This window comes from Furipterus horrens, unplaced genomic scaffold (genome assembly GCF_987537825.1).
Source record: "Furipterus horrens unplaced genomic scaffold, mFurHor1.1.pri manual_scaffold_8, whole genome shotgun sequence".
Taxonomy (NCBI): Eukaryota; Metazoa; Chordata; class Mammalia; order Chiroptera; family Furipteridae; genus Furipterus; species Furipterus horrens.
The window spans coordinates 87,160,219-87,186,716 of record NW_028327178.1 but is presented as its reverse complement, the minus strand read 5'-3'; the positions used below and the strand labels follow the sequence as shown (position 1 = coordinate 87,186,716).

General features: G+C 38.3%; 1 protein-coding gene across 1 annotated transcript in view; it reads right to left on the bottom strand.

Annotated features, from left to right (window-relative positions):
• The window catches only part of DNAAF9 (dynein axonemal assembly factor 9), a 117,731-nt gene that overhangs the window by 79,589 nt on the left and 11,644 nt on the right, over positions 1–26,498 (bottom strand). Inside the window, exons 2-7 of the mRNA XM_090286105.1 lie at positions 19,485–19,564; positions 14,971–15,090; positions 11,936–12,060; positions 11,094–11,190; positions 10,104–10,210; positions 5,581–5,658 (exon numbers count right to left, since the gene is read on the bottom strand). Of these exons, the coding sequence (XP_090142231.1) occupies positions 5,581–5,658; positions 10,104–10,210; positions 11,094–11,190; positions 11,936–12,060; positions 14,971–15,090; positions 19,485–19,564 (607 nt within the window). The remainder of the gene's footprint in view (positions 1–5,580; positions 5,659–10,103; positions 10,211–11,093; positions 11,191–11,935; positions 12,061–14,970; positions 15,091–19,484; positions 19,565–26,498) is intronic.

Below are 26,498 nucleotides of genomic sequence, written 5' to 3'. Positions count from 1 at the left end.
ACCAGAATGCTTCACTTTGTGAATCTTAGAAAAACAAAAAGAACCAATATAGCTATTAATACAGAATACACTTCGTTTTTTAATTGTACTCAGAAACAAGCTCAAAAGGTATGTTTCCATTTTAATGGCCTACATGGTGATACCCATCTGGGTTGGGGTCTGTAACAAGAAGCAGTTATAGAGTTAAGTAGTAGCCATTCTCTGACTATATTTTATGTGAAAAACATTGTGTGCTTTGGGGATACACAGAAGATAGGCGCTTTGCTCCCAGCAAACTTCAAACCTTCCCTGAGGGAGGCGGATGTGTCAGTACTAATTATAGTATAAGGTAGAAGAAACTGTTAAATACTACGTTCAGCTCCATGCTATGACTAAAATGGAAGATGTAAAAATTTTCATACTAAAAATAACTAGCATTATAAATGATTCATATATATACACATACACACGAACATATTATATATATATACACACACATCGTCGGCAGCCGTCCGTCTCGAGAGACGATGGTGTAGCTTCTTAAGAGTCTATCCGCACCGCCGAGAATGGCTGTGCAGTCCGACTCGGGAGTGACATGGTATCTGTCTCCTCCCGTGTTGAATCGACATCATGCGATGACGCTGAAGCTACAGAGCCTGGGCAGGGTAATATGGAGGGTCTGCTGTTGCCCATGCAGCAGACCCCCCCTCTCTTCGCAGCTGAAGGGTCCAAGGGAAAGACGGAGTCGATACAGCTTGGGTTCAGGTGCGCCGCAGGAGTTGCCGGTGTTGACTACAACGTCAAACCGCCTTAGGGACTCCGGCTCCGGATTTTCTGTCGGGGTTTACTCCCTTAGCCTTTCCCCTGAAGAGGTATGCCGCAAGGCAGCGGAGGTTTTTTGGAGTCAGAGTTTTCCTTCTCTGATGTACCCTGACTGGAAGATCGAACCAGCGACACTTAGCTCGCAGGCCGACGCTCAATCCACTGAGCTAAACCAGCCAGGGTATACACACACATATATATAATATATATATATATATATATTCTTCCTAACATCCTTGTGTACTTCTCTATGCCCACTTTACAGATAGGAGACTGAGGCACTGAACAGTAAAGGGACCTGTCTGAGGATGCAATACTATCAAGCAGCAAAAGTGGAAATATATCTAGGTAAGAGATACCCAGAGCCTGTGTGTTTTCCGCCAGACACACTATTCTGTAACTTTTGCCCAGCACTAACAGTGCATTTGTGGAAATGGATACTGTGTACGTACGTGGAACTGGTTAGTTGAATGTCATGATGAAGAACGGAAAGTCTATCTCCTCCGACTCTCCCAGGTAAAATCCAGAAGACAAGCCCAGACAGATATCAAGGTCAGATAAGCAGCAAAGGTCTGAAAACCCCAAGAAACATCCCAGTATGCCCTGGCCCTTGGCCAGTGGGGAAGGACACTGAACTTTAGACAGAACTCTTGGCTAGAACTAGCCTGGCACTGGCAGCAGTAGCTCTCAGGTGCTCAAAAGGAAAAGGAAGCTCAATTTCAATATTTAAAATTGTTTTTAAGAAGTACACAATGAAATAATGACGAGAAAATGAAAATATGTAATAAAAAGACCAGTAAGACTACCACTTGAAATTTCTAAGATACAGAAATACAAAATGTTTTACAAAGATGAAAATATACTCTGCTTTTTTACTTTTCTCGCCAAACGTGTTTTGAACATGTTTCTAAATCAAATCTCAGAGGAGACTGCATTTTCACTCAGTGGTATCTGACAAGGAAGCATGCAGCTGTAGGTTCTCTAGCCAGCAGTGATTGGCCAATAAGAATCAAAACCTGGATGTCAATTCTGGCTGTAAACTTACAGATCCTGGCAAAGGAAAAATACATATAAACAGAAAAATTATTTAGCTGGTGGAGAGAATAAGGGGTTTTAGAGAAGTTTGGAGGCTATGAAGCAAGAGAAGGAAGACAAAACCAAAAGATTTTAAGAAATAATAAGGTATGGAATGGCTCCCTTTTAAATAATTTTTAGAGACACAAGTAATGATGGGAATTGCATTTTAATTTCTTTTGGTCTTGGTGGATTTTGATTTTATTAACATTTGTAGACTCACCACAAGAGGTCCCTGAACAAATTCTTAGTCATTATTATACATGTTTACTTTATCCTAATTGGGGTTTGCTGAGCTTCTTGGATCTGTGGATTGATGTACTTCATCAATTTGGAAAGTTCATTGGCATTATCATCTAAAATTTCCCACTCTATTTTCCCTTTACTCTCTTGTTGTGACTCCAAATATACTTTGATACATCACCTGACATTGTTTGACAGATACTGGATGCTCTTTCCCACTCCTTTTGCTTTCTCTTTGTTTTTCAGTTTAGAAACTTTCTATTGACCTATCTTCAAGTTTACTGAACTTTTCTTCATTGCTATCTAGTCTGCTAGTAAGCCAATCTAATACATTCTCCATTTCTCACAAAGTATTTTCAATTTCTAGCTTTCTCATGTGTTTCTATTTAGTTTTCAGGTCTGATGAAATTCCTCATCTCTTCATGCATATTGTCTCCTTCCATATTCTTTGGCATTTCATTATTTAAATTCATTGGTTAATTTCAACATCTGGGTCTGTCTATTTCTATTGATTATTTCCTTTCTTGACCATAGATCAAATTTTCTTGCTTCTTCATGTTTTATAATTTTTAAAATCATATGGCACATATTTGGTATGAAAGTACAGTAAAAACTGAGGCAAATACTATTTACCTCTAGGAAAGGGCACACCTTTTCTTTTGTTAGTCCACTAGAGTAAGGATCTAAATCAATTTGAAATGTAATTGACCTGGGTCAGGGTATTATTGCATTTGTAGTTTGATTTTGTTCATCACTAAATTCACATATTTTGAGGGTGGGTATGAACTTCAATAGCAACTTTGCTCAGAGCAATGGCAAGATTCTAGAAATCTGTGTTTTGAGCTGAGCCACAAGTTCTGTGAATTATGGACTATCTATCCCTACTTTATAAGCGGCTACCAGTTTTTTGGGTTGCTAAGTTCTCTTAGCTCTCCAGTCCCCTTGGTTCGCTGTCTTGCTGCCTCACTCCCTGCCTGAAGAGGGCAGCTATTATGCTTTGTAAATACCTGCAAAGTCTCCAGAGGGTTGTTCTCAACTCCTTTGCTCTAATCCAGGTGATAGTTTAGTGTCAAGTGCCTTAGAGGGGATGATTCTCAGCTTTTCTGCCTGGCCCTTAGCCTTTGATGACTACCCTGAGCACTCGTCAAGACCAATGGGATAGAGTTGATGGGTAGGTGCTGACTCACCCCACACAGCTATTAACAGCTCTTTTAAAGGTCAGCTGATTTCTACCTATTCTTATGTATATATGGTGGATTCCTCTTCTGCTGCTCCACCAAAAATTAGAAAAGCATTCTATAAAGGGCCCTACATTTTCTAGAACTAAGTTCTTTCCACTTTCTTTCATCTTCAGCTTGCTAATGATTTTATTTTTAAACTATTATTTTGTTGCTTATTCAGACTGTTTTGGTTGTTAGGGTGACAGCAATGATTTCTTTTGACTTTCTATATCCCTAATTGGGAGTGGAAAACTATGGTCATTTTTATTTATTTTTTGAACAATCAACTCTGTTGTCCCCCAGTTCTCATTGTTATATTTTTCTTGTTGATTTGTAAGAGCTCCCTATAAGGTAGTGGATATGAATGTACTCAGCCACATTTTGGTCCAAGACATATCATCTTACTTTATTATTCCTAAATAAAGTTAAATCTGGCTCTGAGCCTTTACTCTTCCAGATAGATAAGAAGTACACTATTAGACACTAAAAGGGCTTCCTTCCACTTCTTCATGATATCACCTAAGAATACCAAGCTCATGGGAAGTTAGAAAGCCAAGAAGGGGCTTAATATTCAGCCCATGGTGGTTGTCACTGTTGCAGCTGAAGATGTTGTAATTAAAGATGTTCTCCTGAGTGGTCCCTCTCCATTGACTCCAGAGATGCTCGCAATGTTCTCAAAACTATAACACTATGTCTAGCTTTCCCGTGAGACCTGCAGCTTCTTCACATTGAGGGCACTGCCTGCAAGGGGGACATGGGTCTCAGACACTTTCAGAAACACCTAAACTACTTATCTCTCTCTTCTTTATCTGTGCTTAAACCTTCTTATCACTTAAATTTTTTTTTTTTTTTTTTACTTATTGATTTGAAGAAGAGAGGAAGGGAGGGAGGGGGGAGAGAGAAAGAGAGAGAAAGAGAGAAATATCGATTTGTTGTTCCATTCATTTACATATCCATTGGTTGATTCTTGTATGTTTCCTGACTGGGGATTGAACCAGCAACCCTGGCCTAATGGGACAATGCTCTAACCAACTGATCTATCCAGCCAGGGCTTCTCTATCATTCTTATTACACTATTAATGTTGTAATTTTTTGCAATTTTCACTTTTTTCCATAATTAGGCTAGCCATGGGTGGTTGATGATGATGATATCAGACCTTTTCAAAAAACACAAAAAGTTCAGGTTTTATTTTTCTGTTAATTTATATTTTATTGGAAACGTTTAAATAGATGTTAAATTTTGTCAAATGTCTTTTTGGCATCTATGGAGTCATAAATGGCTCCAAAAAGAAAAATTAATACAGTGATTGCATTAATAGATTTCCTAGTATTAAATATTAAACCTTTAGTAAACGCTCTTCATCAAAGAACATGCTTTTAACATGATATTAGGTTCTGTTAGCTAATATTTTACTTAAAATACAGGCATTAATATCTGTAAGTGAAACTGGTGTGTAGTTTTATTTGGGGGAGGGGCTTGATATTACAACTAATTTAATTTAAAGGCTCCAAACTGTTGTTTCCATGCATACCTGTCCATGACCACTAAGAGACACTAGTGAGCTGTTTAGCCAAAGCACTATTTCTTAGTTTTGTTTGTTTATTGCTCCTCATTGCAAATTGCTCTTCCCACACTAAATGTTTCCCTCAAAATTCAGATGAACAATGTATGTCTGACTCTCTAATCCAGGAGCTGGCAAGTTATGGCCTATGGGCAGGCCACGTATTTTCATAAAATTTCCTTGTATCACAGACACACCCATTTGTTTAAGCATCGTCTGTGGCTGCTCTCAGGGTACACAAAGCCTAAAACATTACTATCTAGTGTTTTACAGAAAAAGTTTGCTGACCCGTTCTTTAATCCTTGATTCCTTTAAGCCATACCCCATCTTTTAAAAATCTTTTCCTGCCAGATAATGAATGCAAAAAGACACCCTCTGTACTGCTTTTCTAAAGTCCAGCCCAACAGAAAGAATGTCTTTAGATGAAAACCTAAACCTTGGACCGGGCCAGCGGCCTTGGTCTCACCTCAGGTGAGGTTTCCTTATTGTGGAAGAGGTAGTATCACTTTTCCAGGTCCCCTTCTACCCTCATGGAGTTCAAGACAACAATCAGAGAAGAAACTGCTCAATTCTTTGACTAAAGTAAACTAAATATATCCTGCATTTCTTCAAGTTAAATGTAATTAGCAGATAAGTGAGATGTCTATTACTTGTAAGTAAAATACAGTTTGGCTCCTTACTTCTGAAAGCAAACTCTCCAGAGACACAGGATCCATCTTACTGTAGACATTCCATAGATTCAAACTCACATCCTGCAACTGCAACACAAGGGCAAAAATTAAAATAATAGAGTCAATATCATTAGGACAATCGGAATTATTTTCTGACATTCAGAAATGACCATCTTGGTGAAAAATAAGTGATAGAAATTAAATACTGACTTATGGCAAAGATACCACAATCATATCCATTCCCACACTTTTCCTCTATACACACACAGACACACACACACTAACATCATCTAATACTATAATATGATTTTTTATTATGCCAGTAATTGTTATTTATAACATTAAGACCATATGTACCTTATTTATTCCAGGCCAACTACATACTAATAGTACCATTTGCTTTTTAAACAAATTTTGTTTTTCCTAGAGCTACCAACAGCTTCACTTTTTTCACTTGTGTAATTAAAAAAAAAAATTCAATCCTAAAGTTCAATTTGGGTCTTTTAAATTTTTCTCCTGTCTTTGTTAAACATGTTCAATCTTTCCTTTAGCTTTTTGAACATATGGAATACAGCTGGAATAACTGTTTTAATGTCCTTGTCTGCTACTTCTAATATATCTGTAAATTCTAGGTCAGTTCTGACTGACTGATTTCCTTGGTATCAGTCATGTTTTCCTTCTTCTTTGTAAACTTGATAATCTTTGGATGCCAGGCATTGTGAATTTTACCTTGTTGGGTGCTAGGTATTTTTGTATTCCTATAAATATTCTTGAGCTTTCTTCTGGGATGCAGTTAAATTACTTGTCAACAGTTTGATCTTTTCAGGTCTCTCGCTTTTATGACCTCTTCAGAGGTTCTAGAGCAGTGCTTAGTCTAGGGTTGATTTTTCCCCAACGTAAAATCCTCCTGAGGACTCTACCCAGTGCCCTGTGAATTATGTGTTATTTCAGTCTGACTGGTAAGAGTAGGCACTCCCAGCTCTCAGCATGCAGCAGGCACTGTTCTTGAATACTTTCATATGTCCCTCCACCCCCAGCTTTGGTAGTTACCTCATGCCTGAATGTAGTGATCAATACTCTGCTGAATATCTGGAATGGGTGGGAGGCGGGGGAATCTTGGTAGATTTTGGAAGTTCTGTCTCTGGGTAATTCTCCTCTATTACTCTTACTTCCTTGGTCTCACCAGACTCTCAACTCAGGAAGTACACTGGGATCCACCTAGGTACCCCCCTTCCTCTGACACGGTCTGGAAATTTTCTCCAAGTAGTAAGCTAGGGCAATCACAGGGTTTACTTCATTTATTTCTTTCAGGGAATTGCTTTTCCTCATTGCCTCATGTCTAGTATTTTGAAATCATTTCATCTCGTATTTTGTTTGGTGTATGCTTATTTCTTTGTTGTTTGTTTTGTTGGAGGAAGGAGGAAAATCCAGTTCCTGTTGTCTAATATTGTAGGTGATTTATTTTTTTTCTTACTGGAAGCATTTTATGGCATTATCTTTAGTATTCAAAAAAGGCATAGACAGATCTAAGTTTTTTCCTCCCATTGATGGTTGCTAAGTGATTTAATTTAAAAGCATTTATTTTTCTTTATCACTGGAAATGTTTGTTCCTTTAAAAAGTTCTTCCTCTTTTCTAATATCTCTATTCTAGCTTTCTGGAACTTACACTTGTTTGATATCAGATTTTGTGTATCAGCCCTCCATGTCTTAACTTTTTTCTCATATTTTCTATCTCTTATATTTTATTATTCTACATTTGTAGAGATATCTATAACTCTACCTTCCAATCCTCTACTGATTTTATCAATTATAATATTCCAGAGCTATTTTCCTTACATTTGTTTATCATAACACTTGTTCTATGGTCACCAGAAACTTACATTTCTCTGGGCACCCTAAAAAGAGTTTGTATCAAGTTTTCCTGTACATCTTAAATTACCTTTGGGTCTTATTCAATTGGTCCTTCTTTTTTTAATCATGACTTTTTTTTCTTTTAAGTTACAGGTATTTAATCAAATGTCTCATAATCTTTGGTGGCCTGCTTATATTTTCAAATGGTAAGACTGATTTGAAGCTTTATGCTTTCAACAGAATTAGTCAACTACCAAGAAGATTTTTTTAGAGACAGCAAATAGGCAGAACGCTGTTATACTCCAGGGTCCCTACTCAGTTAATAGTCTAAATGTGAAAATGTGGAGGGCTTTACTCTGAGGCAACAAAAGCTACACTAGCCAATGAGTTCTATTATTTTTGTCTTATTTTTCAGTTTCTTTAGAGAACCCCTACCCACTCACCACTGTTCCTTGTTTTTCCTAGGGTGGAGGTGGCAGTGGTAAATGCCTGGCTGCTTGTCACTTGGGGGACAGTGTGGGGGGAGGGGGTGGGGGAAGGCACAAACTCCTATATAACAACTTCCAATCAATCCCTTCGTTTTTAATACCACCAATTTCCATTCTTTATCCCCCATTTTATCTTCTTCCTTTATACTGATTTAATCTATTTGGCCCCCTCCTCTGTATTCTGGAACAGCTTTTCAAGTATGTCAACTGATTAGATTTTTGTGAGATTCTGGATTTGATTTCTCTTTTTAAATTCAAATTTTAACTCTACTAATGAATTCTGAGACTTATTACTATCTTTCCTTGTATGTCATCCATCTCCCTTTTTAATTTGCTTGCTCTACCTATAATATCTTATTTCTCTTTTTTACAAACTCAATTCTTTAAAAATACAAAAGAGATATTTTTCTCAATTTTTAACTTTATTTTCTGGAGAAATCTTTTAAAAAAGACATGCTGATCTATTCCTGCCTCTGATATGCTATGATCTCTTTCTTGTGTTTGTTGAATCTTTTCATAAGTCTTATTCTACCTTTCAATACAAAGATCTATGTTTGCCCATAAAAAAGGTGAATGAATGCTTACCCTATGGTTGCTCTCGTTATTCAGAAGTTTGCTATTAGAATCCTCCCCTTGGGGAGCTAGTTGAAGTAAATTTATATTACCAGGTCACAGCTCCAACAGTTGGAGAAGAAGAAGAAAGAAGCTGGAGGCAGGGAAAGCCCTAGCAGAGCAATTTCCCGGGACCGCTTCCTGGGAAGAGTTCTCTATGGCCGTGACTCAGTGTGGCGCAGCCTAAGTACCACGTAAATGCCATGAGGGCCTGGGCTTCCTTTCTCATTCTGGCATCCACCGCATCAGGGACAGAACAGCCTCTGAGTTAACAGCTTTCCTCTAGGTGTGGCCACGCAATAAAAGAGAAGTTTTAAAAACTTAAATTATAAATAACTGTAGTTCTCCTTCTTAGTCTTCAAAGAAGGCAAGAACCTTTTTATCAGGTCTTTGGTAGATAAATCAGAGTGGGGCAGAGAATATAATGGCAAAGCTGACCAGCAGGCCAAACTGCTCCATACTTCAAAGGACTAGGAAGGATGGGGTAAGAAGGGGAACTGAACGTGGGGGACTGCAGCGGGGAATGAGGTGAAGACAAAGGCAAGTATGTGAGAGAATGAAAAGGATCTGAGAAAGGGCTCTTGAGATCCTTTTCTACCCTCCCTGCCCCTCCTGTCCCACCTCCCCTGCTTTTACTATATGATGGGTCCTATTTCCTCCTCACTGCACATCTCATCTCCTACGACCACTACCCTACGGTAAGGAGCTACACGGCCTTGTAAGGGTTTTTATTCCTTTGGGTTATGACTTCATGGTGTGATGTACCTTAAGGCAGCAGCCAGAGGGCTGCCTCATTTGGGCTGCATGAACTGAGCAACCCCCTGTGCACTGCTTTCCAATGCTAACCTAGCAGCAGCCCAGGGATTAAGAGCAGAGGCTCTGATGCCACTCTCTGGACTGCAGCCCAACCCTGCCACTCACTGGCTACTAGCTCTGTGACTTTGGGAAGTTCATTTAACCTCTTTGTAAAACACAGATGGTAACAGTACCTTTTTCAGACGGTTACTGTAAAAATTAAAAGTCAATTCATATAAAGTGCTTAGGACAGTGCCTGGCATATAAGAGGCACTCCATAAATGCCCAGTTTACATAATTAATTAATAATAAATATTATCATTATTACTAAAAATGTTAAACTGCCTCTCTCTATCTCCTATGGCCTGTTTCCATTCCAGCCCCTACTCTTCTAAATTAGAGAGCATAACTCCCTATTAGGGGCAGGTCCCATAGCTCATTGATGCTCTGTGACTACAAGTCAATGTAAGAATACTGTGGTTTTGGAGCAGGAAAAATGGAGTGGAGTGGTATGCTTCTCTTCAGCACTTCCCTACAGCCAATGCTCCTCCACATTAGAGTCTGCAAGGCAAACTTCCATGCATTTCCTAGGGACGCGGCTACTTCTCAGGAGGGTAGGAATTAGCGCTGGGCCTTGCTTCCAAAGGTGCCACTTACTCTATCCTTAATAGTTTTTTAATTTGCCCCAGGCCAAGAGGTCACTGACAGCTTTTCAGAGTATTATAATGATGCACACCTATGTTGTGGGCCCTTCATAAAAACCAAGCATACTGCTTTTATACATACCTCATATTTCATGGTAAAAAATCCATCCCCTCCAATGCCCTCAAGTGCAAAGGCCTGTACAATTGGCCATTTCTCCACTACAAACATATCGAATATCTGCAAGTGACCTAGAGGAATCAAATAGAACAACATGTATCAAATACCACCCTGGATATAACAGTCTAAACCTGATCTAATGTGGTCAGACAGGCTTCATTTCTCACAAGTTCACCTCAGACTCATCTAGCAAAATAAAATTGAAACAGATAAAATGGTTAGATATTAACACTAGAAATACCAAGTGAAAGCCAAGGAAAACTCAAACCATAAGCAAGTTACATAAATTCAGATTTCTCTATAGTATATTTTCACATTCTGGTTTTGTAAATAAATAAACAAACACACAATTAAATAGTGGCCTATTTCATCTGACTTGCATCAGTTAGTGGATATAATTATTAACAGACCCAAACTTGTTTCCTCTCCCTTAAGGAACATACCCAAACAACTTCCTCAAAGGAAAATTACCAAATCAAAATGTTTCCTTTCTTACAATATCTTCAATGTGCTAGGGTTTCCCCACCGCACCCCCGGCCCCAAATAAGATGTAAGCACTGTTAAATTTGTTGGTTCTTTTTCCTATATTTTTACCCATAATTTCTTAACCTTACTGTCAGCATATTTTAAACAGCTACTCAATTATTTCTTATCACCAAGAGTCCTCACGTCTACACTCTACATACAGTAGAGGGTACAGACTAGATGGCAACTGTGGTAAATGCCTTATCAGTTCTATCTGACTGCAGGTGGTCAACTTTGTCGCTGCACAAACTTCAGTTAAAAATACAAGTTGGCACAGGAAAGTTCCCAAATTCCTTTCTGCTTCAGCCTCTGACTCAGTGAAAGTAGATCAATGGGTTCCCCAGCTGAATGCCTCCAATGAAAGAAGTAGGGACATGTGATTCACATACCATCCAGGCAAGGTTAAAATGACTCATGCCACTCACTCACCTTGGGAGCTATAAGGAATGCCAATTCTACTACAGTCTCGAACCATGTCCACAAAGCTGGCAATTTTAAATTCCTCTGCAGCTTCCTCATCTTCATACTAAAGAGGAAAAGGGAAAAGGAAAACAAGCTCTGACAGGACATCATGCAAAGTCCCCTATTTTCTCTGCATTTTATCAGAGTTGCCCCAAATAACATTTATAAAAGATTGCACCCAAGAGGGTGTTTCCAATACCAACATTTTATGTTTGCTGGTCAGAAACACTGTCATTCGCTTATTTCATACCACACACAGATCAACTCAAAATGGACCAAACACCTAAATGCAAGAAACAGAGAAAACTTGTCCTCAAAAATTCCACAAATGCTCAGAAGGCAAGAAGGGTTCTTGACCCATTATCAGGTCACATTTTCCATAAAATCATAAATCTCAAATCCCAATTTGATTCCCAGCCAAACCCTTGAAATAGCCCAAAGGGAAAGAGAAACAGATACTAAGAAATCCAAACAAAGCTTATCCAGTTCTCCTGGAGCAGTACATAGGCACTAGTCCCCTGAGAGAGTATGTGCCGGCTGGTGCCGAAGCAGGGCAGGAAGGCATGTTCACAAGTCTATACTAGGTGCCGATTTGAAGAGTCCCTTCTGTCTCCTTCAGGCATAGAATTTATCCAAAAGGTAGCCGTATAATGAAATATGAGAAGTTCCACTTAAACCAAAAACCTTTTTCTTTTTTGTAACCACATTCTGTCTGATTTTTTTAGGGAACTCCTGTTCCGGATCCACATTTCCCTGGGAGAATATTCTTAAGAGTGTGTCTAAGTGCCTGTTCTGTAATTTCTTCTCACCTCATTTTCCGTCATGCAGTGGAAATGCAGATTTCTCCAATGTGCCACACAGGGTAAGAGATAGTGATAGTTTACAGGATTACAGTACAGATGGACACTGTCTGACTTAATCAATATAATTACATCTGTAAGGAAACCAAAATTAAAATACAAGATTGTCAAAAGCATTTTCTTTAGACATTTTCTGCCCACATAGTTAGTAAAACCATTAGAACTACTTCAAAGACAGTGTAACAAAACTCTAAACTGAAAATTCTTTGATTTGACAATGTGCTTCAAAATGACTGAGGGACACTCAAGTGTGGACAGCAACGATTTCCTTGTCCCCTTGTGATGGATGCTCCCACTACTGTGGCCCTCTAGCGATGGCAATGCAGGCACAGGATAAGTAATAAGAACAGCCTTCAGAGTGTTTTTGCGAAGTGCAACACAGTCGAATCTGTAGTACCAAACTCAGCTGTGTACTTCACTGCAGAGATAAATTCCAAATGGAAACTCCACAGCCTGAAGCAAGTGAGGCAAGAAAACAGCACTGAATATAGCCAGTGACTAGTTCTACAGCCATCAGTGTCTAAGGCTGTTGGCTGCTGCCTCATCTGACTCAAGGGACACTGTTGGCTCTGGGAAGGGCTACCGTGTACAGGGGTGAACTCTGTACACAGGAAAGGCCTGGAGGAAGGAAGTACAGGCAGGTGGACAGGGCTTCTATAAATAGATCAGCAGCTCACAAATTTAAGGAGTAACCATCTAAGGGTGGGTCAAATAAATAAAGTAAATAAACTTAGATAAACTAAAAAAAGAGCCGTGGAATGGGGCATGACTATTGAAGCAGTATGAATACTGAGAAAGAAAGCAGTCATACTTCCAGTAGAAAAACAGAGGCTCCATTCCATGGCTCCTCAGAAAGCAGAGCCATTAACAAGATGATTCTAGGGAAGCTGCTGTAGGAGGCGGCTGAGGCAGCATGTTTAGGGCAATACCAACCCGGTAATACACTGGGACAGACCGTAATCTACAAAAACATGAGCCCGATAAACACTGACTGCAGCTGACCACACAGCTGGGTGGCCTCTTAAAATAAAGCTCCATGATGGTGACCTTTTAAGCCACTTTGAGCTACACACCTGGTCAGACCCAAGGTGCTCTAGGAAGCACAGTACGAAGCAGCTTCACTGTTGTCTCAGGTTAGCCCTGGAGTCAAAAGGTGGCAAGGGATAGAAAAGGGGCGCCCTCTAAAAGAGCCCTGCCCTGAGTCACTTGTAGATCACCTGCTGAGGAGTGAAGAGTCTGATGTCACTTAAGAGAGTCTGAGGCTTTCTGTGTAGAAAATATTCTAATGTGTAAATACCGCAAAGAATTTAATAAAAGGAATATTGCAATAACTACTAAACCTAATTAAGCACTCTCAGGATTTCTTAGGACTGACATCATCACTATGAAAAATGCTGAACAGAGTACACAGTGGGGTAAAAGAAGCAACAACCGTAAGAGAATTGGATAAAGATGTAAACTTCTTTAAAAGTTTCTCTTAAAATGAATCCTTCATGTTGGCCTCTTTTCCTCTCACATAATTAGAGACTGAAATGTATAAGCATAAATCCGGTGATCTCAGCTTTCCAACTACTTAAATTTAAAATATGAATTTATTAAGAAAATTATCATTTCATAAGCACTCATTGTGCCAGGTGACAGGACAGACAAAGAAAATTTAAAAAAGCAAGCACACCTTTGAGGATTTAAACTATTTCCTTATTTTCAGTACTATAATGTCCTGAGCAACCTTGGCTGCTGTGAAATGTGTGGCTGGTATAAGCATCTGTCTTTTTATAACTCTCTAATGAGCTGCCAAGATGAATTCCTTTCAAACCAGTAGATGCTGTACCCATGTACGGAAACATTTTTTTGAATCAAAATCTGAAACTAAATTTGAATTTAAAGAAAGGAATAATTTCAGCTTCTTTCTGCACTTTCAAATAAGAAATCTTTAATCAATCCCTAAGGGCAGATACTATTAAGGACTTTACTATAGAAGAATTATCATGTACACTAAACAAGGGTTTCTCAACCTTGGCACTAGTGATGGTTTGGATCAGATAATTGTTTGTTGTGGGGGACTGTTCTGTGCCTTGTAGGATGTTTAGCAGCATCCCTGGACTCTCTACTCACTCTGATGAGTCGTGACCATCAAAAATGTCTTCAAATATTGGCAAATATTCCCCAGGGGCTAAAACTAACCCCAGCTGAGAACCACTGTACTACATCCACACAGCAGGATTATATCAACATCAGATGTTCGCTTTCAAGCGTCCCCTAGCTGCTTCACAAGAGCTTTCTGTCTCTCGTCCAATTTGATTTGTCTATTCCTGTGTCTCCTGACCCGTCTGGCAGACAAGTCATGATGCTAAGTATGTGATATCAGAGATAGCTCCTGGGCATCAGCCACAGCAGCATCAACACAGGGTGAGTGTCTCAGAGCTGAGGAAAGGGGAATGTAAGCAGAAAGCCTTCATTGTAGTCATGGGCATCGTCATGAATTAAAGTCACACAGGAAACAATTCCCAAAGACAGAGCAGGACAAAGAGCCTTTGTTCCTAAGCTGAAGATCTACATGAAGTCTTCCTTGTAGGAGTATCCTGCAGGCTCATCCTTGACTCGCAGCTGAAAATGGTTTCACAAAACAATGCATTTGGAGGCGGAAGGCAATTTAGAGGAAAACCAGTACCTTGTCAAGAAGATATAAAGCCAAACACTGATATTTACTTTTTTCCCTCTAAAGCTGATTTACCCAACAAATATATTCTGAAAACTACTTGTTGCTAGTCTCTTATCATCCAGCAGGTGACCTACAAGAGCATATAACTTGATATATCAGCAAAGAAGAAATGTTTTTTACTAATAAAAAAGTAAAAATTTATTGGGGCTTCAGGCTATTTTAAATTTGATCATATTTTTCCATAAAAAGACCATGAAATAAGGATCTGAAGAAATAAATTACCTATTACTCTTTCACACAGAGTTTACCAAAATATACTTACCATCTAGAACTTCTTCGGAAAACCCCGTTTTCTCAAAATCAATGGTATTCTGATTATACAAACCAAACAGAAGATAATTTGCCAGCTCTCTGCAGCCTTCATTGTACCTGCTATCAATTCCTGCAAGGCAAAGAAGGCTCTGATCAGCTGTACTGTATGTACGATGGGGAGCAAATGATCCCAGTTTGCCCCTGCTTGCAAACACTGAAGTTAAGTAAAAGGTGACAGCTTAGACCAGTTTTGTACCAGAAACCAAACTAAGCAACTTTCTGTGAAAGAAGCAGGCCTCAGAATTAAGTACCCTAACTTGAAATCAAGAGACAGTCAAACAGCACAGATTATTGAAACAGTTAATTGCCAAAAAGCAATTCTTGAGGATAGAAGGAATGAGAAAATATAATCCAAGTCCTGTCATGGTTGGTTAAAGGTTTTGGAATATTTTAGTTGGAATAGGAATTGGTGTCAGGAAAATATTCACTTCTCAAAAAGACCTTTACCAAAACATGTGGGATTAAATAAAGGATTAAGATGGTTTGAAACAGTCCGGTCAAGATGGAGGCACATAGGTAGACACACTTGACCTCCTCACATGACCACAGAAAGAATTACAGCCAGACCTCAGAAACAAATAACAACCAGAACTGTCAGAATATCAAGCTATACGGAAGTCCAATAACCAAGGGTTTAAACAAGCCACATTCATCCAGATGGGTAGGGGGCGGAAGGGCAGCGTGGCGCAGAGAAGCAGTGGCAAAACAGACGGTCCCACATTCACATGTGGTAGGTAAAAATTGGGAGGGATACCCTGGGAGTGAGTGATCCCAGCCCCAGGCCAGACCACACAGATCAGAGTTCCTGCACCGGGAAGATGAACCCCCATTGCCTCTGGCTTTAAAAACCAGTGGGGGTTGGGGCAGAGGAAGAAACTGCCAGATCTTCACCACTTAAAAGGGCCCACATGGTCTAAGAACATATGCAAACCCCAGGGCAGCAGCTGAAGGAAGCCAATCGCATACCGGAAGTGAGTGAAGTGACTGAAAACGGGGGTGAGTGCCTTTCAATGCCACAGACATATATACTACCTAGTTCCTGGGTATCTGTGAAGGCCCACAGCTATAGCTCTGGCAAGAGAGATGTGTTAAGGGCAGGGGTCAGTTATCTATGTGAGACTAAGAGGAAGGAGGTGGGGCAGAAGGAGCTCCATGAATGGAAATATGGCTGGAACCTGGGAAAAAAAAGACTGCCAATGGTCATTCAGACCAGAGAGGCCTAGGGACTGCCTGTGTCAGGGGACTTGTAATTTGGGAGGACTCCCTTCTCTGCTGAAATCAAAACAGCACAGCCCTGTTCTTTCCCAACCAACATTTCAGTGAAGGGAGGGGTAAAAAAGAACCAAAAGCAGGAATGGCCTGGCCTACATAATGCCAAAGGTTGAAACGGCAGGCCTAGTCTTAGCCTGTCCTCTTCTAAGGGTTCCAGCTACATAAATTGCTACATAAATGGCTAACATTAAATTGGCCATGTAAATTATTAAAGGCAAAAGAAACTATATGTAAGCACTGTGCTCTAGTTCATCAAATTGATTTCCACAGAGGTATTATGGACAACGAATCTGATATTACTACACATGTATACTGGAATTAAACAATTAAATGGATGGTAGAATGTAGGTGCCTCGTTTCTCACTGGTGGAATGGGAGTTTATAGATATGCAAGAGGCGGCGGCTAGAATGATCCACATGGTAATGGGTTAGAGCTGAAGGCATTAATGTGATTTCATGTTTAACTTAATATAGATACAGATGGTTACATAACACTAACAGATGTGTATGTATACATACCAATTAATGTACACACATATATATCCTTACTCTGTCAGCTGACAGGGCCTAGAAGCAATAGCACCCCAGCAGCAATAAGCACACTCAGTGTCCAGATCTTGGTTTCTAATCCTATTCCCTATTAAAGAAACAAGGGCTCCCTAGAAAAATGGCTGATTTTAGAACTGGAACAGGAAATATGCACAATAAGCCAGGAGCATCTTATAGTGCCAGAAAGTACAAAGATGCTAACCAAACAAACAAAAAATCTTTGATGGGGTGTATCAAAGGGAGGAACACAGACACAGGAGCCAATTAAAAAAGCTCCAAATGGCCAAAGCTGGAGCAATCTGAAATAGTAGTGGATTATAACTCAATGTAAAGGGTGGGGGCGAAAGTAGGTTTACAGTTGTTCATGTGGAAAATAATACAATACAGTATTCCCTCATTTATCACAGGTATTACATTCCAGACGCTCCCCCATGAAGTAGGAACCTTACATTTATTCTACACTCTTAAACCTACGTAACTTTAACAACATACATATACAGTACCTCAAAATCCCGCGATATAGTGAAAAATCCATGATAAATAATTAAATATAATATTTTTAAAAATCCCGCAATACAGTGAGGCTGCAATAAGTGAACTGTGATATAGTGAGGGACTACTATAATTAATAAATAATAATACAAGAATAAATTGTGTTGTATACTCACAACTGTAAACCTACTTCTTCCCCACCCTGTATAAATGAAGTAGTACTAGATTTAAAACTCAAACTATAAAATACTGATATAAATGATTGAATAAATAAATGTATGAGAAGAGACAAATCTCTGATGCAGAAGAATTTCATATAATTTAGGTAAACACTCCCCTCTCCTCAAGGTGATGGAGCATAACTTCCAACTCCTTAAGAGTGGGCTACATAGTGACTTCCTTCCAAATAGGACAGTATGAAAAGTCAGGTAGGGAGAGTATTTCAGTGTGGAACCTGAAAACACTATCTTAGGTGATCAACGTCACTATAAACAGTGAAAAGTAATGTTGATAGTATGTACCCTTGATACGTGATGAAAATGGCATGTTATTTCACCAGTCTACTACCTCAAAACTCCTAACCCCAGTCTAATAATGAGAAGTATGAGAAATATAAGAATCCCAATTAGAGGAACATGCTACAAACTACTTGACTAGCATTCCTGAAAACTGTTAAAGTCATCAACAAACAAGGAAAGTCTGAGAAACTGTCACAGTCAATAGGAGCCCGAGAAAACATGGCCACTAATGTAATGTGGTATCTTGGATGGGATCCTGAAACAGAAAAAAAACTTTAGGTAAAACCTAAGGAAATGTGAAGATTCATGGATTTTAATTAATAATGTATTAACATTGATTCATTAATTGTGACAAATGTACCATACTAATTTAAGATACTAATAATAGGGAAAACTGGGCAAGGAGTACATGGGAACTCTGTGCTATTTTTGCAATTGATAGAGCTCCAAATAGCCAAAGCTGGAACAATTTCAAGTAACTAAAACTGTTAAAAAAAAAAAAAAAAGATTGACCATGCCCAGTGTTGGTGAGGGGATACAAGAAATGGAACTCTCATGAACTGCTGGTAAGAATATAAAATGGTACAACCACTCTGTATAAAAATGTCTACAGCAGTTTTATTTGTAATAGGCAAACAAGAGAAACGATTCCCATCAACAGTTGAATGGGTAAAAAAACTGGTATATACATACAATAAAATACTAATCACCAATAAAAAAGGAATAAACTACTACATGATACATGCTACAATATGGATGAATCTCAAAATAAATATGCTAAGTGAAAGAAATCAGATAAAAAGAGTACATACTGTATGATTCCATTTATATAACTCAAGAAAATGCAAACTAATGTATAGTGACAGAAAGCATATCAGTAGTTGTCTGGGAGGGGGGAAGGGGCAGAATGGAGAATTTACAAAAGGGCACAAGGAAACATGGAGATAATGGATATGTGCTCTACCTTGATTGTGGTGATAGTTTCACACACGTCAAACCCTATCGCATTGTAACTTTAAATATATGCAGTTTACTATACGTCAATTATTGTGCCATAAAGCTGTTTTTAAAAAGTTAGCAGAAAAATCAGTTAGAACATTTCCTACACAATAATAACTAAATGACAAATGCTAAAGTGGAGGTGAGTTGGAATAGAATTGCTCTAGGGGTTTTCAGGGGTTAGAAAGCTAGATCCAGCCAATCAACCAACAATAAGATGTTATGATAATTCCCATTACCCAGAAAAGAAGAATCTACGAAACCTCAGAAGCTGTTTAAGGATATACAAGTCCCCTCACAGATTTCTTGCTTCCCTTCACATAAAGTTCTGTGCTAAAGTTTTATTAACTTTTTACCTCCATCTTCACACCCAACCTAAAACACATTAATTTCTGCAACATTGTAGTATTCTATATCTAAGTAGTCAATCTGATAAGTGCCAGCTCTGCGGTAGGAGTTCCCTATATTATTGATACGTCACACAACCTCACTGAAACAGCAACCGATTTCAGAAGAACAAGAGCTGGGGGCATTAACCCACAGCTTATCTCACAAGGATACTATAATCAATATCTTCCTTGAACAGAAGCCAGATTGCCCCAGCTCTGAGTCCCACCTTGTTAAAAACACTGACCTAGGATGCAGAGAATCCCGTCAGGTCGAGACTTGCTGCTCTGGGTCAGGATGCTCTGAACCTGGCGGAGTCGGCTGCAGCTGCAACAAGAACAGAAATCAGCTCCCTGAGTGTGAGCACATGAGGCATGGGGAGGAACGACTGCTGGGGATGGAAACTAGTCCTTGTCTGGTTTTGGTGTCAGAACCACAAAGTGAATTGGGAAGTGTTCCCTTCTCTTCTATTTTCCAGAAGTGATTATGCAGGATTGGTCAGAAGAGTAAGTATGAAGTGCTGATTACGAACTGGATGGTCAGTGGCTCTCCGGCTCCACAGACGACAGAGCCAAAGGAATGGTCAATGCTGGGCAATACTGGGACTCAGCAGTTTAGCAGAAAAGAGCTACAATGACTTCTTATTTTTGAGGATGATCAAAGAGTTTCCACACTGATTGCCCTAACTGTGGTCCTCACCAGTCTGTCAAAAACAAAAACAAAAAGAAAAACAGATAAAAACCAAAAAATCTGGTCTAAGGACCTAAACGAAGCTCCGAATCACCATCACAATTCTGCCCATAGAGATGTCAGCACAGAGTACTTGCTCCCGTTTTGGTGCAGATCTATTATTCCTTTGGCCTCAGGAATATCCTGCTCCTCCTAAACAAAGCCTAAGGAGAGGCATTCCCAGACATTCATACCACTTTTAAGGAACACATGCTCTCTACATCAACCCTTTCTCCTTCCCAGCAGTCTGAGAGAGAGGTGCTCAATTTCCTCCTCAAGCTGATCTTTCCTTCCACTGGGTTTCCTCCAGTCACCTCCAAGTCCAGGATCTCCCTCCACTATTCAATCGCTAGCACTCCTATAATTAATTTTTTCCTTATAGTCAATCTATTTCCAGCTCTACCACATCAATATTAACTAAAATTCTCTGCAAACCAACTACCCTAACTATTTTATCCTTCATAATCAGACTTCATCCCCAACCCTTAATGAATCTGATCTGGTACACCACCCTACACTCACCCAACAAACAATATTTCCAACCAACAACATTATTTCCCTTCCCTGGATTCCCTTTCTCCCCTGGATTCTTTCTGATATCGTCACACTCAAGTCATCTACTCCATGACTTAGTGATCATTATCACTGTCTTCCCTCAAGATCTTCACAATCTTTCATCTAATACCAAAACCAGACAAAGAGAGTACCAAAAAAACTGCCAAAAAACCAAAAGACCAATATCTATCATGAACACAGGTGAAAAAACCCTTAATAAAATATTAGCAAACAGAACTAACAACATACAAAAAATTACATCAGTTCCTCGAATAATGTTGTTATGTTGATGAGGAAAGAAAATCAATTTGCAGCCAGGGCCACTGAGTGTGTGGAGTTTGCATGTTCTCACATGTCTGCATGTTTTTTTCCTACGTACTCCAGTTTCCTCCCACACCCCAAAGATGTGCACATTAGGTGAATTAGTGTGTCTAAACTGTCCCAGTCTGAGTGAGTGTAGGTGCGGGTGTGAGTGTGGGTGTGTGGGTGAATGCATCCTATAATGGAAGGGCATCCTGTCCAGGGTTGGTCCCTGCCCTGAGCTGCTGGGAGATGTTCCAGCCACCTGCAACCCTGGACTGGAATGAGTGGGTTGGAAAATAATTACCTTACTTGCTTTTATTAATCGTTCTTAAATGTTTTTATAGCTCACATTTATTTCAATGTTATTATCAGAGGTGTTTTAGGTCTTTATTTACAAGTCTGGTGATGTTCTTGTGATCAGAAGTATACCAAAGGAACTTAACACTTGTTTCTATCAGCCTATGGTAAAATTAGTTTTGTTATATGCTGTTTTCCATCAAGTTGCAGTTTCCAAGAACCTATCATTGTTGTTAAATGAGGACCTACTATAGAAACCATGAACGAGATGGGGTTTATCCCAGTGATGCAAGGTGGTTCATATGGGTAAATCAATCAATGTAATCCATCATACTGACAGGCTAAAGAAGGAAAAAAAAAAAAAAAAAACCAGTACAGCCATATAACTGACACAGAAAAATCATTTGATAAAATTTAATACCCATTCACAATAAAAACACTCAGAAAACTAGGACTAGATAAGTTTCCTCAACTTGATAAAGTACTTCTACAAAGACCTTCAAAGTCAAGCTTGGGATTATACTTAATAGTGAGACTACAAATTTTTCCTCTAAAATGAGAAAGAAGAAAGGATATCTGCTTTTACCACTCCAGTCAACAGTATACTGGAAGTTCTAGCCAACGCAATAAGGCAATAAAATAAAGGGCATACAGGTTGAAAATGAAGTAGGTAATCTCATAGAGTCTACAAAAGTCCCCTAGAACTCATAAGTGAGTCCAACAAGTTTGCAAGATCAACATATAAAAATCAACTGTGCCCTGGCTGGTGTGGCTCAGTGGATTGAGTGCTGGCCTGCGAACCAGTATTATTGGTGGTTCAATTCCCAGTTGGGGCATATGCCTGGGTTGAGGGTCAGGTCTCCAGCTGGGGGCATGCAAGAGGCAACCATATATTGATATTTCTCTTCCTCCCTTACCTTCTCTCTAAAAATATAAATAAAATCTTAAAAAATAATAAAAATTTAAAAATCAACTGCATTTCCATATAAAGGCAATGAACTCATGAAAATAAAAATTAAAAGTACAATACAATTTAAATATAAATCTAACAGAACATGCAAAAGACATACATGAAAAACTACAAAACACTGATAAATTACATCAAAAATATTTAAGTAAATGAAGAAACATATTGTGTCCATGGATTGGAAAATAAAACATAGTGAAGATGCCCATTCTTCCCCAATTGATGTATAGGTAGAACACAACTCCTTCAAAATCCCACCAAGATTTTTTTGTAGCTATAGACAAGATTACTCTAAAAGTTATGTGAAAAGGTGAAAGAACTACAATTTTGGGGAGGGAGGGGAAAGAGGAGGGATTACTCTACCTGATGTCAAGACTTCCACAGCTGCAGTAATCAAGACTGAGTGATACTGGTTGAGAGACAGACACGTAGATTAATGAAAGAAAAAGAGAGTAGCCATAAATGGACCCACACAAATACAGTCAATTATTTTCTGACAGAGGTTCAAAAGCAATTCAATGAAAGAAGGACAGTCTTTTCAATACATGGTGCTGGAACAAATGGGTATCCATTGACAAAAACAACCTCAACCTAAACCTAACATCTTATATAAAAATTAACTCAAGACAGACCATATGTCTAAATTTTTTTAATGTAGAAGTATGCAATCTTTAGAAGAAAACAAAAAAATATTTAGGAATTAGGGTTTGATGAAGTTCTTAGACTTGATACCAAAAATATGATCTAAAAGAGAAAAATATAATAAATAGACTTCATTAAATTTTTAAACTTTGCTTTGTGAAAGACCCTGTTGAAAGAATACAAAGACAAGCTACAGATTGGGAGAGCATGTTTGCAAATCACATGTCTAACAAAGTAGAATACATAAATTAAGAACTCTCAAATCTCAACAGTAAAAAACAATCCAATTAGAAAATGGGTAAAAGGCATGAAGAAACATTTCTTCAAAGATGATAGAGATGGAACATGAAAACATGTTCAAGATCATTATCCATTAGGGAAATGCAAATTAAAAATAGAACATTACCTCACATCTATTAGAAAAGTTAAAATAACAAATAATGACAATACCAAACACTGGTGAAGATTCAGAGAAGCTGGATTATTAATACATTTCTGAAAGCAATTAAAGATAGCAATAACAGAAATACATCTGTGTTTGTGAATAAGAATACTTAATATTGTTAAGCTGTCAGTACTACACAAAGAAATCTACAGCAACCCCTATCAAAATCCTAATGATGTTTTTGCAGAAATCGAAAAGTCCATCCTAAAATTCATATGAAATCTCAAAGAACCCAGAATAGCCAAGACAATATTGAAAAAGAAGGACAAAGTTGGAAGACACACTCCCTGATTTCAAAAGTTACTACAAAGCTACAGTAATCAAAGCAGCGTGGTACTGGTGATTTTTGACAAGGGTACCAAGACTATTCATTGAGAAAGGACAGTTTTCCCAAAATATGGTTTTGAGAAAACTATATCCACATGCAAAGAATGAATTTGGACCCTTACCTTACACTGTATACAAAGTTTAATTTAAAATAAAGACCTAAATGTAAACCTAAAACCATAAAACTTTCACAAGAAAACATAAGTAAAAAGCTTCATGACATTGGATTTGGCAATGATTTCTGTTTATGACATCAAAAACACAGACAACAAAAGAAAAATATATAAATCAGACTTCATCAAAATTAGAAACTTATGCTCATAAAAGGACACAACTACCAGAATGAAAGGGCAACCCACAGAATGGGAAAAATATTTGCAAATCATATATCTAATAAGTAGCTAATATCCAGAATATATAAACAGTCCTAAAACTCAACAAAAAAAAACTATTCAAAATTGAATAGGTTATGTCTCCAAAGAAGATATTCAAATGGCCTAAGCATATGAAAACAAGCTCAACATAAATAATCATTACGGAATTGAAAATCAAAACCTAAAAGATACTACTCTCACAAAAATGAAGATGGCTACTATTAAAAAAATACAAAACAACCCAAAAGAGAAAATAACAAGTATTAACAAGGATGGGGAGAAACTTAGTTTTGTGGACTGTTGGCAGGAATGTAAAACAGTACAGCCTCTGTGAAAGCCAGTATAAGGTTCCTCAAAAAATTAAAAATAGAATTACCATTATGATGCAGCAATTCCACTTTGGATGTATATCCAAAAATAATTAAAAGCAAGGACTCAAAGAGATGTTTGCACACCCATGTTCATAGCAGCAATGCAAGTGTCTATCCATAGATAAATTAACTGTGGGATATACAGTGTATACAATAGAATATTATTCAATCTTAAAAAGGACAAATTCTGACACATGCTAAAAATATGGATAAACCTTTAGGACACTATATACTAAGTGAAATAAACCAGTCACAAAGGACAAATATTTTGATTCCATTTCTATGAGGTTGTTAGAATAGTCAAATTCATAGAGACAGAAAGTAGAATGGTAGTTGCCAGGGGCTGGAGGGAAGAAATGGGGAGTTATTCTTTAACAGGTACAGAGTTTCAGTTTTGTAAGATGAAGAGTTCTGTTGGATGGATAGTGGTGATTGTAGCATAACAACGTGAATGTGCTTAATGCCATTAAACCGTACACTTAAAAATAGTTAAAATGGCAAATTAAATGTGTATTTTATCACAATTAAAATGTTTTTTAAGTTATAAAAAGTTAATGTCATACAAAACAAAAAGAACAAAGAGGGAAAACTCTGCTAATGTAAATGCAATGTATGAAATTAATATGATTTTTTAAAAAACAGAAACATCCATGAGACATCTGGAAAAATTTGAATATGGATTGGGCATTTGATGATATTAAGCAATTACTGTTAACTTTCTTGGGTGAGATAATGATATTATGGTTAGATAGTAGAAGGTACTTTTTCTTAGCAGATGCATGAGGAATTACTTAGGAGTGAAGTGTCCTGATGTCTGCAACTCACTTGTAAAAGGTTTTAGAGAAAAGAAGAGGAAAAGAAAATAATAAAAATAATGCATATATGGCAAAATGTTAAAAGTTGTTGAATCTAAGTGGTGGGTATAACAAGCATTTATAGTGCTATTCTTTTACCTTTTTCTGTATTGTCTGAATATTTTCATCATAAAAATCTGGGGCTGGAGGTAGGCAGAATATGTGGAGTAATTTAGGGTTTTAGAAGTGGCAGAACAGAAACTGCAACATGATCAAGATTAAAGTAAGAAAACTTCTTTCCCTGGGAAGTGGTTATCTGTTTCTCCCCACTTTTTTGTGGTTACGTAAGATTGACTTTGCAATCATTCTCTACACTAGCAATACTTCATCAAATCGGTCCTTTGGCCCATTTCCCAACCCATCTGGACAGTAGGCTGACTGACTGCCAAGGTTACCAAGAACCCTTTGGTTTTCAAACTTAGAAGAAGCCAATGACAAAAGCATAAATAGATCACGTGACCAGGAGACAAGCAGCTCCTCCACTGCTGCTGTGGAAAGCCAAGACAATGCTGAACACAGAAACAAAAAGAGCCTCTTTTCTACAAGTATCCTGGCCAAGTAAAGTGGGTGCGTAAAATATTTTACTCTGGAAGAGTGAAACTTTATTTTAACTGGTATCTCTTACTTTCTTGTCAAATGGGTAGAGCTAAATTCAGTTCTCCTTTTCCTCTGTACATTTTCTCGCTTCCCAAATTTAATTTTTAACCAGACATAGTCTCATAGTCTATTATTTGTCACTGAATCATTAAACTTGTCACTCACTGAAATATTTGCCTGTTAAAAAAAAACCCAAATAACTGGTGGGTAGACATGAAGAAAACCACAATCACCCATAGTGCCATCACCCAGAATTAACCACGATTAGTATCTTGGCACATTTGCTTTAATCTACATTAGTGCCTTTCTCAATTATGCATATAAAATATTAATTTGTTATACTTTTTGATGAAAAAAAGAAGTAATACATATAAAACTAAAGTTTTCATTGTTCCTCACTCCCAGAGGTCACCATTATGAGTTTGTTGTGTATTCATCCAGACTTTTTTTTTTTAATAGAAACTTCCACACATACACCAAGTACTGCCCTCTAGCTTCCAGGTCTACCTGAGTGCAGCTGGCACATCCTGGGTAGATGGCCTCTGGTCACCCATGATTTAACAAAGTTCCTCCTTTACGGTACCTGTAGACTCAGCAGACACAATAATGCAGTTTGTGTTAAATATGCTGCTTGTATACTCTATTTCTAACTTTCCTTGGATGCAGACTCAGGATGTAGACAGAAGACAAGATGAAGAAACCAAAACCTAAACAGAAGCACTTTGGCCAAGATCACAAGGCTGAGTAAAGATTAACAGCACCAGAACCTGAGCAACCAGCTACCCTGACTCTTTAACCTC